The 17778-nt window shown below is 29.8% G+C and overlaps 2 protein-coding genes across 5 annotated transcripts; both read right to left on the reverse strand.

The window, feature by feature from the left end:
* Positions 1-2622: 2622 nt before the first annotated feature.
* Positions 2623-3820, reverse strand: LOC110623534 (protein GAST1). Its single transcript, XM_021768518.2, has 4 exons — positions 3531-3820; positions 3309-3365; positions 3177-3210; positions 2623-3030 (listed from the first exon to the last, which is right to left on the reverse strand). Exons 1-4 carry the CDS (start codon positions 3720-3722, stop codon positions 2849-2851), a joined length of 465 nt encoding a protein of 154 aa, XP_021624210.2. The 5' UTR covers positions 3723-3820; the 3' UTR covers positions 2623-2848.
* Positions 3821-6989: 3169 nt separating this feature from the next.
* On the reverse strand, positions 6990-13577 carry LOC110622916. 4 transcript variants are annotated; one of them, XM_021767644.2, is made up of 10 exons: positions 13458-13577; positions 13038-13320; positions 12195-12590; positions 11951-12091; positions 11765-11868; positions 11463-11684; positions 10555-11049; positions 8939-9357; positions 7695-7785; positions 6990-7594 (listed from the first exon to the last, which is right to left on the reverse strand). In XM_021767644.2, exons 2-10 carry the CDS (start codon positions 13206-13208, stop codon positions 7459-7461), a joined length of 2175 nt encoding a protein of 724 aa, XP_021623336.1. In that variant the 5' UTR covers positions 13209-13320; positions 13458-13577; the 3' UTR covers positions 6990-7458. The 4 variants fall into 4 exon arrangements, with proteins under 4 accessions (XP_021623336.1, XP_043815958.1, XP_043815959.1 ...); XM_043960023.1 differs by having other exon boundaries at positions 6990-7341; positions 13038-13516; XM_043960024.1 differs by having other exon boundaries at positions 7695-7798; positions 13038-13516.
* Between the last annotated feature and the right edge of the window lie 4201 nt (positions 13578-17778).

The following is a 17778-nucleotide window of genomic DNA, read 5'->3' on the forward strand; positions in this document are numbered from 1 at the left end:
ATTTAAAATCTTCAAAACTCAATTTGGCTCTATTCGTTTACGCCTGAAAATAGTAACTACGGATGAATAGTTTTCAATTTGATGAATCTCTAATGTAAGCCAGACAAATTGGGTATCATATATATAATTTGATGGATGAATTAGAATTTGATTTTGAATTTAAGATTAACGGCTAGAAATAGCCAATTAGTCCCTTTCAAATGACATTAGCCATCACGTTCTATTTTCCACGTTTGGCCATAGGCCACGCTTGCCAAGCCGCCCTGGCATCAGCGTCCATCCAAAGCTGCTTTTATTAGGAAAGTCCAATTAATGTAATAGAAAACTTTTTAAAGTAAAAATTAAATCATATTAATTAAAAATAAATTAAATTAAAATTTTAAATTGATTAGATTCCATCCATTATTTCGATATGAACAGAATACTACAAAATTTATTATTATTTTTTTAAAACGGATACCCTATTGTTTTTTAATTTTTACATTTATTTTATTATTTAAATTTTGAAATCTTATAGTCTGAATTCTGAAATCGAATTTAATAGTGTTGCATGGTAAAAAAAAAATAGTATTATTAAATTATAATTTAGTAATAAATTATTTTTTTTTTAAAATAGAATAAGGTAAAATCTCTTTGGAAAGGAAATATACTTACCTGCAACCCAACAAAATCTTTTATGTTTAAGAAAAAAACTGATGAGTAAAACAAGTATGTCGTATTTTAATTCTCCTTCTACTATTTTTTTTTTCACCAATTGATTTTAAAAAAATAAATAAATATTTGCCTTAATTTTATTTTATTGTAAATATTTTAATTTTAGATAATTTATATTCTCTGACAATCTAACCTTTCGACATTTAAAATTTTTTATTTTAATTATTAAATACAGTTAAAAATCGATAATTAATAATTATTCCTAACATACAATATACATTAATAGATTTAATCTGATAAATAAATTTAAAACATTTCATATTCTAATTGTTAATTTTTATTTTAAAAAAAATTAATATCGAGTATATATTAATAAAATTTTATGTAATATTTTATTATTTAAACTTTATCATTTTAAAAAATTTATTAATTAATTTATTTATATTAAAAGTATTTTAAAAACAATTTTTATAATATTTAAAAATTAAAATTAATTAATAAAAAATGTTAAATATATTTTAATATATTTTTTAAAATAAATTTATCAATATTTTTATAGTACTAATATTCTCTGTATAAAATATATGAGCAGCTTTCTCTTGGCCTCGTGACTAACGAAATGGTGGCGAGTTATGACACGAAATCAAACAAGTCAGCACATTTTTTGAAGCTTCACTTGCAACAGTCAACATACAACAACGTAATATTCATATTGTTTGACTAAATCAATTTAGTATTTCGTGTTTGCTGACGCCATTTCATAAATTATTTTATATTAATATTTTAATTTTATAATTATTTCTTTATATAAAGTTTGAGGCAGTATGAGTTTACCTCCATTGCCTGGGCGTCGTAGTTTATATGGCCCAAGATATTAGCTCTTTTGAGGCCCAAGACAAGAAAGACAAGTACAAATCCACTAAAATAGGGTCAAAACTGTCTAGAATTGAAAGCCTAGAAAGATAAAAACAATAGAAAGCAAAAATGAGCTATAAAATCTTAGAAATTATATTTTAATTTATAATTAATTTTTTTTAATTTAACAATTTTGATTATAATTGTAGTAAATTAAAAAAAATTAATTTTTTTTAAAATAAAATTTAAAAATTGACGAAATAGAATATGAGATTTTTCAGATTTACTCAAATGAACTTATTCACAAGATTATGTTCGTAAATGAAAAAAAAAAATTTTTTTTATCTCCAAAATACCCTTTTCCTCGCTCCAATCTCTTCCAAGAGAAATTAATGGAAGCCCTCAAACAAAGTCCCAATTGCGTTGATTGGCCTGACCTGATGTATTTACAACAGCAAATTAACCAACTCTGAGAAACTCTTCTCCCTGATTTTTTCCATTCATCAATGAAGTTATTCTCAGCAGTCTCTAGAAATTGCAAAGCATAAGAAGCTAAGAAAAAGAGGGTAGTTTATTTAAAATAGATTTAAAAATAGTTAAATTTTAAAAATAAAAAAAATATATATCTATTAATTACAATATAAAATTGATTTAATACATTTTTTAGGAGCATTTTTATCAAATATACATATTTTTTAATTTTAAGCTTAAATTAAAAGTTCTGAATTTAATCAAACAAAAAAACTCATTTTGAACTTGTTTGGACATGAGAAAAAATTATCTAATTCGAGCTTGGTTCTCTTAAGTTCCAATTTTGTTATAGTATTTTCATGTTTGTTTCAAATAATACAGATTTGATGTTAGATTAGTTTCTTTTAGCTTTTACATTTAGATTTGTCAAGTTGTTTGTGATTTTTCTTCAATAGGATTTATTGCCCATAACAAAAGCATTGAATCCTTGTCAGCATTTTGAACATAGAATTTTAGTTTTTCTCTAAAGAAGCATTGAGCTGCAGAATAAATAAAGAAGCAATTCATAATCTTAATTAAATACCATATACATGAAACTCATAACCGAAACAAATTTTACAATACGATACAATAATTTTATAGCTATCGATCATCGATTAGGAAGAATATAATGATTTAATAGCTATTGATCATAATAAAACTATTATACGTACGACAATTTATATCTATCGATCATTGATTATGGAAAATATAATGATTTTATAGCTATCGATCATGGTGAAATGATCAAATTGTTACGTAAATTTCATTATAATTAATAGTTAATATCTAATGATTATTATGGGATTGTATTGAATAACTTATGGGTCTAGGGGCATTTGGGACCTCCTCTTTTGGTCTTCCAGTTATTGTAGCAAGGGCAGGATTGCTTGTTTCCATAAGTTCCAGAAGGCACACACAAGCACTTAGCACAGCACTTCTGGCAGAAGAACATGCATGGTTTCCTGTATTGTGTCTTTGAGCATCTTGTGGTGCAACGCGGTGCACACTCTGCATCCATCCATCCCCAACCAAACTCCATTATTATTTCACATTTTTCATTAACATAATTAATTATCTATTTTTCCAAAAAACTGATAATAATATTTAAATTTTAAATTTATTGTAATGTTTCTGGATGGTTGTTAATTAATTACCTTGAGGATGAAGGCTTCCTTGAGTGGTGCCATACTGAATAAAACAGCAAATGAATAAATCAAAATCATTGTATTAATTAGCAAACTGTTGTTTTATATATTTACAAAATATAAAAATAAAAAGAATCTCACTGTGGGAAGATTGCTGTTGGGTTGTGGCTCAGGAGTTGGAGCCTCAGAAATGGAAGCCTGCAGAAAGACATCAGCAATGAGAAGAGGACAATAGACCTTTCTTTGTAATTAAAGAGGGTTTGATTATAATTTCCAGAAAACTTTTGGCAGCTGATAAGTTGATATTAATAGGAATATAGTTCCTGTAAGAGAAGAGAGAACAAAAGATAATTGCCAACTTACGTTGTTCTCTGCTACAAAAAGAAGCATCAAACAAAGAGCGAAAATGGCAATGCTTGCTTTCCTCATAATTGCGTATACTTGGAAGCAACAGCAGAGAGATAAGAAGCTCTGTGTGTGTCTGAGAGAGAGAGAGAGAGAGAATGTACGGTTGACAAGGCAGTGAAGGGTATTTATAGCCATTTTGATAACCATGATATTGTAGCTAAAATTTGATGGGTTTTTTAATCAATAAGATGAAAAGTAAATAAACTTCGTCAGTGAATTAATTAGGCTAACCAGGGAAATAGGGCAAACCCCAGTTTATGAATTAGCATAGCAGATATGGAGCAATACAATAAGGAGATAAGCAGATAGAGAATTCTTCATGAAGCAAGACGTGTCATGATGAAGAGCAATAGCCAGTTTACTACGTACAAAAAAAGAGTGAGAGAAAGACAACCTCATCTTCTTCAAATTATCCAAACTCCCAAAGATTCTTTTTTACCACTTTCCTAAGTTGTTTCATCAATAGGTTTAAACTCAAAAACTTATATTCCAAATGGTGAGATTTCCCTTTTTCTCTCTTGATCAAAGTTTCCAATTCGAACTCTGCCTATGAAATATTTTTAAAAACTTAGAAGAGAGCATTTTGCTCAGTAATGGACCTGTTCAATTTCAGACACATAACTCTAATACTATTAAGTGAAAACGATTTTGTTGGTATTTTTTGAAGAGATTATATTTGAATTGTCCTTTTAATAATAATTGAAGGACAAATTTAAATCGAAAATCTGCTCCTAAACTATATAACTATGGCTAAAAATACCAAATTTCAAATAATTTATTTAGATTTTTTAAATTTTTTAGTAATAATTTATGAGGAAAAATAAAATTTATCATTTTTTTTTACGTTTAGAAACAAATTTGTCCTTTTGGGTGATATTGTAATCCATGTGAAAATGGGGAAGATGATGATAGGTATAGAAAGGCACCTCACATGTGCAGTCACATGTTGGTAAGTAGCTATTACAGTCATCACACCTATCATCCACAGAAGAAACAAAAATAAAACAACTAACAAAACAGAAGTGAGACATGAAGTATGCTATAAACACCACAAACTCAGCTGTCTTGAAGAGGAGGCTAAGGCAGCGTAGACACCTTTTTCTCTTCCCTTCCCTGTATCAGTCAATAATAATATATCATATTCTCATTCCCGTGACTCTGTGCTTTTTGTTTTCTTTCTTCTTCTTTTTGTAATTTTGTATTCTTTGGGAATGTAAGAGAGAGAGAGGAAAACGAAAGGGAAGAGAAAGGACATGATTCTGTGTTGGCCGCCCATCTGGACCATTAAGGGTTTAGTTGGTTATGTTAGTTTGCTCTCGTGAACTTTGCTTTCTGTTTGTTTCTAGGGAAACTGGATAAATTTATTGGGTTAGTGTTTCTGTGTGGAATTTTTATCGTATTAATTATAGACATAGAATTAGGAGCGTCATTTTATGTGTTATATGATGAAAAATAATTTCTTTATAGTAATTTTTACCATAAATATCTTCTTCCAATTTTTTTAATTAATAGATGCAAATATTTTGCTTCTGTTTATTTGCTAAAATTTACTTTTATTTAGAAAATATTCTTAGTGAAAAAAATATTTTTTAATAATATAACTTATTTTTTATTATTTAATTATAATTTAAAAAATAAAATGTAGTAATTAATTAATATATATATATTAGTAATAAGATTTTTAAAGTTTAGAAAATAATTTTTTTTTAAAAAAATCATTCTTATAAAAATGACTTAATATTTTTTTAATTATATAAAAAAATATTTTCTAAAAAAAATATTTTCTGTACGTTTATTTTTTAACACTTATGCCCCTAGATTTTCTTAGAAGAAAAGTGTTTAAATTTTGTATCTTAATTTTATGAAATTTTTTTTTAAAAAAAACTTTATTAAACTTTTAAAAAATTACTATTTTGATGAATAGACCTGAGGAATCATACTGTGTTGAGTTTTAAAAATTATAATAAATTATGTGTTAATTTTGATATATTTAAAAACATAAAATTAATTTTCTCTTTTTTGAAAAGATTTGAAATTTCATGGTATGCTGTATTTGTCCGCAGAAACTACTTAAGTATGGAAAATGTAAAATAACTTATTTCTTATTTATAAAAATAAATAATATTAATAAATTTATATATAATAGTGGTAATAATGTTAGTAAAAAAATGATTTTTTTAAAGGAGTAAATATTTTTTAAAATATAATTATATTTTATTTTTAATTAAAATTGTGTTCATTAATTAATTTTTTTGAAAGCACTAAATATTAAAAAAATAATAAAATATTTTTGTGTATACATGATAAACAAGTCCTAATGTGAGAAGGTCCTCCCTTTCCAATGATGGAGCACAAAAATAGTAACAACTTAAACACAATCGGGAAAAGATAGAATAATTACTCCCAAAAGAAGATGAAGAGCAGAAATCCAAATTAAAGTTTCAAAGACAACAAAACTACATAGTCTATAATGATCTTTTTCCGGTGCCTAAGCTAGGAATGAGGGTACCACGCTATAAGCACGTGTACTTTTACCTTCGTTTAAAATTAAAAATTTTATAAAAATTTAATTAAATTTATTTTTAAAATTTTAAATACTAAAATTTTATTTTATACAAAATATCATAATAATTATCTGAATCCTTTTACTATAAATCGCTAATTAATGATCAATTAATAAAAATACATTAAATTTTAAAATTAATCTTTAAAAGAAACTTATCAATTTGAAAAATACATTAAAAATTTTTTAAAAATCAACTAATTAATTTTTTTATTAATTTTAATCAATGAATATTTTAAAAAATCTATAAAAAAATTAGTTAGTAAAATTTCTTTTAAATTTTAAAAATATTTTAATATATTTTTTAAAATTACAAGACCTGACTACTGATAAATTTTCTTACTATATAAACTAGATAATAAATACATAGTTTAGATAGTAAATACATAGTGATTAAAATTGAGAGGAACTAAATAGTAAATTTTTTACAATTTAAAAGATATTTTAATATATTTTTTAAAAATGTGAAACTAATGACTAAATAATAATTTTCACTTGTAAATATCAAATTATCAAACCACTTCTACGAGTTACCAAGTGAATATGAAGCGCCAAAGAAGAAATATCTGTTTCAACAAGCATATTAAAAAAGCATCTCTTATTTAATCACAAACAAATTATAATTATTTGGCTTGTAATGTTTTTTCGACTTCTAACAAAACCTAGAAAAATATGAGCAACACCTTCAAAAGAGAAAAAAAAAAACTACAGGTTGAAGTAATTACAACTCAGCGAGATACTATGCAAGAATTTTGTAACAAAAAGTAAGAATACAGTTTGAAGAATCCAAAGTTTTGGTTGTTGAGACTTCACCTCTTAAAATTCAAGATTTAATTAACTGAAATTAAAAATTAATAAAGTAAATTCAAAATTTACTCCTCTTTTCCTTTAAAACAATTCAGAATCAGACAAACAATTGGTAATTTGCAGATACTACAAGGTAAAGCCAGCCTTCCAAGATGAGCCACTGTATAATTCATCTAATCTTTGCCTACAATTCAGGTAATAAATTCATAAAGAGCTAAAAAATGCCTACTGTAATTTTTTTTCCATGGTAATTTCTAATTCTGCTACTGAAATGGGTGGCAAAAAAGGCAAGATCGAAAGAAGGGTTCTCTAATTCTGTTTTGGCTACAAGAAAATTTTGGCTGGTTCAACAAACAATCAAATAGACAAGCCAAGGTGTTTACAGCCTGAAAACATCTGCGTAGACCAATAACAACCCATCAGAACTCATCTGCCATGAGAGATAGGTCTGTAGAACTTTCTGATGCAGTAAAAAATATGTAATTTAAAAAAAAAAAAAAGAGTTCGGAAGAATTAAATCAATGGGTGTGAGTCAGGTTGGGACATGCATGCAAGAATCGCATTGTAACAGAGGCACCAATATTCTCTGCTTGGGATAACCATCCATGGCATTGCTGAAGGCAGGCCAGTCCCCAAAGTAGATGCAGTTCTGAAAATGATAAGTAAAATGTGCGTGGGAGAGATAAATCTAAAATCCCAGGGACCACACACTACGACAAATAAAGGCAGTGCACAAAAAGATAACTCACTTTTTACCGGTAAGAGCTCCATAAGCTGATGTGGTGACGAAACCAGAAACCCCAGAGAAAATCTTCTTGTAGTGAGGCAAGACTACTTGTCCTGTGATATATATCTCGTTACAGTTGGCCAAAAATCAATGAATCAAAACACAATGATGAGAACAAGTTACCAAATATATTTTTGATTCATGAAATTTCCTTTCATACAATATATAATTTGTCCCCAACACTTGTAATCAAATGCAAGGCACGCTAAGATCAATTGAAGTTGTCATAGAAAAAAAAAAGGCAGCTACTTGACAATTTCACTAGACTATCGATTAGTGGGCAAGCTAAAGAAACTCGAGGGCTATGCAAAATCTTCAGGGTTCGATATACTCAGAGGGGAAATATTGAAAGAAAATGGGAAACAATAGAAATTGTTTAGTTCCTCATCATAACCGACAATCCGTAGCAATTCATTAATATAGTCATGTGTGAGTTCTCTAGTTCCCCCAAAGAAGGTAAGTCTAACTTTCTCTTAAACGATACAGGAAAATTATGATGCCCCAAAATGAAAAACAGAGTGAGGATTCCAAAAGCATATTCATTATCTTGTTACAGATTACCGAATTCTCTCAGAGCTTTGTTCCAGACACTGGACATGTCATACTAACTAACAAAATAGTGATGCCCATATTTGTCTGAGATTTGAATTATGACTTGAAATCCAAATATTGTGAATTGAGAATCGAATAAATCATACAACCAAGTGAGCCACAGTTCTGTGTCCAACACAATTGGAACTCAAAATTGAAGATTAAAGCCAGAAATAAGGTAGAGGAAGATTTCATGCATGAATCTGTTTGATTGCTATAAATAAACAAAAGTGTTAATTTCATTGATTCTCGTGGGAGGCTATGTTAAGATCCTTCAATAAGAAACAGGAGGATAGAGGATTAATTTGAGTTTTTAAACCAGTCAGGTCCTACTAGACCTGGATGGACCCAACAGGAAGGAACTGATGTATCAATTCAACATACATTGGATTGATGCTCACCAGTCAGGGTCAATCAATTCACATCAGCAAGGGGGTGAACAATAACAGTATAGATGCCATCTTCAAAAGAATAACTAAAATATCCACAGTTTAGCCTGAGACTTGCATGGCTTTGTTTAATCACTCCACACACGCAACTAAAAAGATAATTCCCAGTCCTATCCGTACGCAGTTGAAAGCACAAAAATTGATGAACAATTGCTTGAGGCCTCACCTATGTTCAAGAAGTTGCTATGGAGAATTGAGACCAGAAAACCAGATCTCTCTTTGCCTGCATCCTTTTGCTGTGAATTCTCAGAAGATGAACCGACTCCATGAAGACATGAAAACTCCTGATAACTACCATGACAAGATACAATTTCAAACCATATCCCAGAGGGAAACCTTCTCTGCCTCAACAACCTAAGTAAAATTTTAATATAAGGTGTACCATGAATCATTGATATGGTAATTTCAATCAACACACAAATAAAGGTGATGGCCGTGTTCAAAATGGTGAAGAAAATATAGAAAACAGAAGTTGTTGGCAACAACAGTAAAAGGGGTGTAAACAGAAGGGATCCAACTACGTGCTGCTTTACAGTGTAGTTATAGCTATCTAATCTCTGGCGAAGAGGATTCCACTTCCGACCCCTGTCAACAGATAGACAACTCAGTGAACAACTTGAACTAAAGAAAGAACAAGATTATATTAATTTGCAATAAAGGTTAAATTAATTTGCAATAAAAGTTTCCTGATTAGATTGTGTAAACATCTAGCATGTAATCAGAGGTCCAAAAATATATATAGGTTATTTCATTTTACCACCAACCAAATCAAAAAATCTACATTTCTTTCATCACTTCACCATAATCTTTCTTGTATAGAGACTCATTCACCCTTCTTCCAAACCTCAACCATCAGTAGCCTTAGCCAACAGCATTCTTTCATCATAAAGTAGGTCAAGTTCTTGTTACAAATTGGAAGGAACTTTGAAAAAGTGTAATAGCGAATGATTTCCAAATAAAATAATCAAACCTTCACATGATTTCTTCACATAGAAATTAAGACGTCTTAAAAATTCAAAACATGATGCCTTTAACAATATAACAATTTAGCTCAATTGACTTGGACTTTTTTTTTTTTTTACCCACAATTGACTTGGCCTTTAAAGGCCTTCCATAAGACCTTGGGTTCAAATCTGCCTACCAGCACTCAAAAATAAATTTAATGTGGCAGCTCTCATTGACTGCGTCAACCCAGCAGGTCACACAGGTCAATGAAAGAAACAATTGACTGGGCACAATTTTTTAGCAGGCTGGTTCCTTATCCTGTTCAATTATGATCCCAGACCACTTTGATGTCCAGTTATAGGTCAACCAAACAGGCTGTTCCGAATTTAATAACATTCTATTGAACTCATTGTTGCTTTGGCTTTTTCCCCTCAATGTTTTCACATTTGTTTAATATATGTTATCATGAGCACTACACACGACCTCAGTTGGGGATTTAGGGATCAACTGATAAATTTCATGGAGTTGGAGGCCTTAATTGAATCCAACTAAAGATCAGAGCTGGACCTCACTCCCTCCTATAGTTGAGCAGATAAATTGGACTTTTGGCCTATGTAAAATAAAAAAGACAAAAAAGAAAAACAATAAAGTGCACTCTAATCTTTCTTGCATAATATCAATTTATATAGTAAACCTAATCACCATCTAATTCTAAATTCAAGGACCTCAATCTAATATAACTAAAAAAATTACAGCATTTGCTCCGCAGTGCACCTGAACCCACCGACTCATCTATGCCCACCAATTCTCCCAAATACACAAAGGACAAAGGTTTACCTGAAAAGTCGCCACAGAGCAGCTAATGCCTGGATCTGCTGTGAATACAAGAGGGACATTGCAAAGTGAAGTGATGACACATGTAATGTTGCCAGTGCAACCATGTCTATGATCAAAGCAGCGAGAATAGTAGCCCCAAAAAGAATTCCCAGTAGAGCAAGTCCTTTGATGAAATAAATAAAAAGGAAACCGACAAAGATCCAGAGGGTAGACCAAATTTGTATCACGTTAAGAGAAACCATGCCAAGAACTCCGGCAAGCTCTGTATTCAATTTGAAACCTGCTGGCACTCCCATCAACCACACACAACCTGAACGTAACAATTCATTCGTAATGTCACTGGCAAAGGTTGAAACCCATAAGCAAGCAGAGTCAGCATTATATAACAGCAGCAGGCCTAGCAAGTTTCCAAAAAGCAGATCAACAGCAAAACTTGACCACATAGAATGCCTAAGTAATGCAGCTTTCTCTGCATATTCCACACATGATCGATACCTAAATAAAATTTAAAAAATAAAATCAAGAATAAGAATGCTAGGAAGAAATTAGTAACTTTGAGAAAAACTCGGCAAACCAGAAGAAGAGTATAAACAATATCACAAATGGGCAAAAAGATGACAAAAAAGCTTAAATAGATTACGCGATTAACTCCCCATGCAAGTCAAGCAGGAAATGGATATGCAGTCAGCATTTAAACCAAGGCTTGAAATCTCTATTTGAATGAAGTAAACTGTAAATTCCAAAAAAAAAAATTCTTTTGTTCTCATTAAATAGAAAAGTCCATTAAAATTCTAGTAAAGAAGATACAAGGATATTCCAATTTCAGTAAAAAAAAACAAAAAGAAAAAAGAAAGCTTTTTCTAAAATGGAAAAACTTAATATGTGAAAAAAAAAAATTCTCCAGTCACCTAAGGCCATTGTCTTGAAGAAAAATAGGCCAATATAAGATCTGACAAAAACGGATTCGGCTATTTGTCCACGTAGTGCTGAATATCCCTGCTAATGAGATGAACACCTGTGTTTTGGATCCAAAACTTGAAAACCTATACAACAACTGAATAGTGATATAGAATAGAGTGGAAATTGACGCCACAGAAATAGCCAATACATGCCACATGAAAGCAAGACACCTGAAACGGCACAAGAAAGGGCATCAAGAATTGCCGAGAAAGGCACAATAAGGCTAAACAAGAGAGTTAGTTGATAATACACGTGAATAATGGAAAAACCAGCATAAGATCTCTTAGAGTTCATGCGTTTCTCAATCACTGCTTTAGCAGCAGCAGCACTGTTGATTGCCAAAATGATTGTATCCTGCACCAGAAAAAAAAAATGTCAACTTAAGGAGTATGCAAATAGTCTCATAGCAAAAGAAGAACCTAAGGAACTACACTACCAAGTCAAATAGAGGCTGGCTCCTGTCAAGTTCATCAACCCACTCGGGTTTCTTCAGAGGACCCTTCACTTGCTCAGAAGAAATCCAAGAACTTAGTGAGAAATGGTGCATACCATACACAGGAGTTTCATAAACTATCACCTATATTTGGTCAAACATCAAAAAATGGTAGAAGATTAAATAGCACTAATAAATATGACTGAGATGAAACCATGCAGCATACAAATAATTATGACTTACATACGTGTACATTGAATTGCGGTACTACTTGCCCATTCCAGTGAATGTGATGCAATTTTGGAAGCCAACAAATATCTCTACCATATTGTTCACCAGAATCATAAACCAGATTGATCCAGCAACTGCCTTCAGCAGAAGCTTCACAACTTTGTTCAACTAATTCGTCAATTTTATGGCATGTGCAGCTCCTCCCTCCATAATTTTCTATGAATACATCCTGCCTGTTTGCTGTTGACAAGATGCTATTCTTGGAGGGCTTTCTCCAATTATCTTCTTCCAGCCCAACATTCAATAATTTTCCATCCCCACCGAGGTATGCAGCACCCTGACCTAGCAAAGAAAACATTGATTTCTCCTGTAGCAATATAGGCATGTTCTCATTTGTATCACAGAGGATCTCCTGTCCAAAACAATAATCCAAACCATAAGATAGACTCAACAAATCGAAATCTTTCATATAGCTAATTTAAATTCGAACAAGTACATAATGACATTATAATTAGGTCAAAAACATTCTGGCATATATTTGCTTATAACAAAGACACTAATAAGCAAAAATTATGTACAAAATCAGTCCAAACTCGATCATAACTAGGAACACGACAAACTAAAACCCAGATACTACAATCCTCAAAGTTGAAACCATAGATTGGCAAATGAGTAAAAACACAACAAAGTAAAATATAAGGCATACTTCAATTATTAACTATGCAAAATTCCAATGCAGAGAGCAGATACAAATATTTGCATCCATAAATCGCCACTCTCTCATCCCCATATGGCTAACAAAATAAATTAAGGGCTCTATTATTGACAATAATCTCACATTTCAAGTAAAGGCTTATACCTTGATACCAGATTGCCAATGGAAAAACGAGACGTCATTGCAAGTGAAAGCTACCACGATATCAATAGAAGCTGAAGAGCAAGAGATGAACCAACCAAACAAGAAATGACTAGAAGAGAGTTCACTTGAAGCAAGGTACTTTGGCCACCAAATCCTACACTTCGTTCTCATTTTTCTTCCCTTTTGGTTAGATTCACCTCATAATTCCAGTAGATTCCTAGCAAATGGCCTCGAAATAATCCTCCACAATCATCTTTAATTCACTGCAGACTCGAAATTGCTTCTGCAGTCGCAATTCAGATTCAAACAAACTGTTCACAACAAAACCCTAGCTCCGTAGAAGATATAGGAACTGACACTTCGGATGGACAAATTATAAAGAAAAGCATGAACAAATTATTTATAGCTGAGAGAAGTTACCAGCAGAAAAATCGCTGCCATTGCTGGAACAGGCTTGCTGTGGAGGCTACAACTGCTGACGTCGACAAGAGCTTCTAAGAGAAGGGCAAGTGTACGAAAGAAGAAAAACGATGCGTTTTGGCGCAGCAGTTGTAGGGGCCAGATCCGTACTAATTATACCAAATTAATAACCAAGCCCATAAGCCTTGGTCAGTACGAAGTCTCTAAAATTATCAAGCCCAGCTCCACTTTTTTTTGGTAGGTATTTAGAGGATGGAAAGGAGACTTTAAACCCTGTTTACTAGGAAATTTTCGTGCCAACTCATTTAGTGGTTTATCCTTGTATAAAAAGTAAAATAAAAAAAAAAAATATTTATACGAATAGACTTTAACTTATTGGCACAAGTTTACGATTGGATACAAATTTCACTCTGTGATCCCTTTGTGACTCGATACTCTCACATTTTACTCTTCCTTAAACCTAATTTCTTCTTTTCCCTTCCCCTTTCCTATGGAGGACGATCCGCGTCAATTGACTATCAATGAAAAAGAAGATGTTATTATCTCTATTAAGAGTTTCAGAAATATTTCGATCGTCACTTATGATTTCTGTATGGTGGGGATATTTCTCACATACAATCCAATCAATTTTCAGAATATGCAGACCTCTTTGGTAGATTTATGGCGGCAACTCTTGGACAGTTATTGCATTGAAGGATTTGATTTCTAGTTACAAGCTGGACATTTTATTTTTAATGGTAACAAAAGCTCTTAGTTCTTATATGCAATTTTTTTGTAATTTTTTATATTTTGATGGTTGCTTCTCAATAAATAGACAAGAATTGGGAAGAAACCTTTCATTAATGTGAAAGAGTCATGGATTTATTTCTGTGGTTGACTTTTTTTCAAATTTTATTGATTCGAAAGATAATATTCAAAGAAGGTTTACTAATTATTATGGATTTTCGAAATTGTAACGACGACGTCAGTCTTGGAACCTTATTCGAGCTTTATCTCGTAGAAGCTCTCTTCCGTGGTTTTGTTCGGGAGACTTTAATGATTTATGCTCGAAAGATGAGAAAGAATGGGGAATATCTTTGCCAAATTATCTTATGCAGGAATTTAGATGGGCACTTGAAGAGCATTTTTGCCAAATTATCTTATACAGAAATTTGATTTTGAATAATTATAAATTTTTGTTAGACTCTAGAACTAATATTTCTGTTAGATGGGTTCGTCGTAATACTATTCTAACTGCTCATAGAGAATCTATCATGTATAATTGTTTCTCTGTTTGAAATTATATATCTTTTTATTTGATGAAATTTTATTAATACAATAAGTAGTTTTGCTTTAAAAAAAAAAAGACTTTAACTTATTAACTTTGAAGTCGTTTTCAATACCATAAGACTTCGAGTTTAATTTTTAATATGAGCTAATTATATAAAAAAAATTTATATATATATGCCTATGAGTATGGTGACAACAAATTAAATTTTTCTCTAAAACTATATAGATTGATAAAAAAAAAAAAAAAAATCTCTTCTCTCTAAAAGAACTACCCACTTCCCTTAGTCATAGTAGGAGTCGAAACTATACCATCTCGTCAACTCGAAAAAGTTCATGCACTCTTCACCTTTGAAATTAAGAAAATATCAAATTTCATATTTCAATTCAAATATATACTTAATTAATTACCATTAAAAAGTGAAATAACCTAAATAACTCCAAATAGATTAAAAATTTATTTGATTTAACTGTTGGATACAACTAATAGCTGATAATTGACGATTTATAACTAATGTTCATAACTGATAACAAATAGTTGATTGCTTGTAATTGAAATATTCGAAAGATTTAGTAAACTATATTTATTTGTTGATACTTATATATAAAATAAAATGACTGATAAAATTATATATTATATAATGTATTTATTATTAAAATACACAAAATTAACAATATACAAACTCTAAGACATGATTGTTAATAAAATAAAACTAATGTAGTTATTTTTATAATATTTATATTTATTTTGCAAGTGTAAAAAATTTATTAATATATTGTCTGGTCTAATTTGGGTATAATAGTTTTGACAAATTTGAATATTCTGTTTGATGTTTTATGATTTTTAAAATGGATCTCTTACTTGAATTTTGCTCTAATTTTGAGATTTTTATTGATAGAGTATGAATTTGAGATTGAAAAATATCCAAGCATTTGGTTTGTTAAATGGGTATTAAGACTATTAAGAAAAAGGTAGATAATTAAATAAGAAAAGGTGGGAAAGAGAAGTATTAAGAAGAAACCACGGACCTCTATATCAGTTTTTGGCTACATAGATTAAGACATGAATTTTCCTATTCCAAGCAAAATATTAACTAGCTACTTTGAGATGACCTACAGACGATGCTGCCACAGGACTATATACCTCCTAAATAGACATGTGTTCTAAATTTTAGAAGTGAGCATTCGGTCGATTCGATTTAAAATCGAATCGAATTAAATAAATCAAGAATTAAAATTTTAATATTTATAAAAATCAAATATAATACGTAATATAAATAATAAAATGTATCAAATTAAATTAGATAATCAATTCGTAACATAATACGATTATTATTGTGTGATAAATAAATTGACATAATTTTAATACCAATACCAATAAATTTAACTCTTAACTTCTAATTTTTCTCTATATGTTTGCATTGTGGTATCTAAATTTTTTTAGGAATAATAATTTTATCAAATTTAATATTAACGTTATTTTTACCATTAATTATGGAAATAGTAGAGCAAAATTTTAAATTTAATATTCCTATGGAATTAAAATTTATATTTATTATTAATTACAATAATTTATAACAAATATTTTCTGATAAATAGTAATTAAAAAATTTAAAACCTTAATTAATTAAAAAAATCTTTAGACACAATTGGATTATTTATACTTTAAGAAGATGTTATAAATCTTACAGCTTGAGAGGAGACCCCGTATTTCTTCTATACTGTTGTGCATCTTAATTATCTTTGCATTGTCTATTTTGTTTTATTAAAAAAAATTGCTACTTAATTTTCATAATAGGAGAAAATTCCTTAATTAGTTTTCTAATTTTAAAAAATATATTAAAATATTTTTAATATTTTAAAAAATTCTACTACTTAGTCTTTCTATTAAATTTGTCTTTAAATATTTTATTACTTAATCTTTATAATTATAAAAAATTTATTAGTTGATCCTTTAAATTTTTAAAAAGTTTATTAATTAATCTCTTCGACTTTTTTATAATATTTAACGATTAAAACTAATAGAATGATTAACTAGTAGACTCTTTAAAATGTTAGAGACATTTTAAGGCATTTTTCAAAATTGAGGGATCAATTAGTGAGTTTTTTCATATCATAAAGACTAAATAGTAATTTTTTCTTAAAAAATTTATTTTATAAAAAATAATTTCTGAAAAATATTTCTGTAAAAAATATATTTTATAAAAATTAATTTATTTTGATTGTAATGTTAAAAAAGAAAAAAATATTAATAATGTTTCACTTGATATTGAAGTCTAAATAAGATAAGTGGGATGGATAAGTATATGATTTATGAGAAAGTATTGAATATTAATTATTATTTAATAAAAGTTATATAAATTTTATTAATTGTAATAATTACATTATTAATAAATAAATGTGGACCTAGCACTCCGAGACTTAGTCTGGTGGAAAGTGCATCCTTATAGCCTTGAGTGGTCTAAGGTTTGACTCCCTCAACCCCCTATTTCAAAAAAAAAAATGTGGACCTATATTTCTAATCATGTGAGGCACTTCCTTCACAACATTATAAGAATATTTAAATAAATAATATAACACTAATGATTTTGATAACATATTATTCTTCAAACGATACTAAGAAATAAATAGATAAATAACCTCATAATGAAAGAGAAAAGGTAATCGAGTGTATTTTTTGTTTGTTTTCTTTTGGTTTTGTTTTTCCCTCAATGATGGTTTTTCCATTGCCTTGTCGGTGTAGAGTTTTGTTTTATGTTGTGTTTTTTGTCAGATCACCGAGGTTTTGTTGTTGAGGGAGCTTTCTTCGCGATATGTTTTTCTAGGTGAGGATCTATATTTTTATTCCAAGGAGGTCTTGCATGTTGTCGCTAATGACATCTCGCAGTTACCACCACTATGTCCAGTGATCCATGCACTCCTAGACGCGAGATCGCCGAGAGCATTATCGTCTTTCCTTCTACTGATGTGCGTTCTATTATTGCTTACTTGGATTTCATTTTAGAGCCTGTTTTAGATTGGAGAACATATGCAGTCTTGCAGGTGGCTATCTTGC

Source organism: Manihot esculenta, chromosome 9 (assembly GCF_001659605.2).
Source record: "Manihot esculenta cultivar AM560-2 chromosome 9, M.esculenta_v8, whole genome shotgun sequence".
Classification (NCBI taxonomy): domain Eukaryota; kingdom Viridiplantae; phylum Streptophyta; class Magnoliopsida; order Malpighiales; family Euphorbiaceae; genus Manihot; species Manihot esculenta.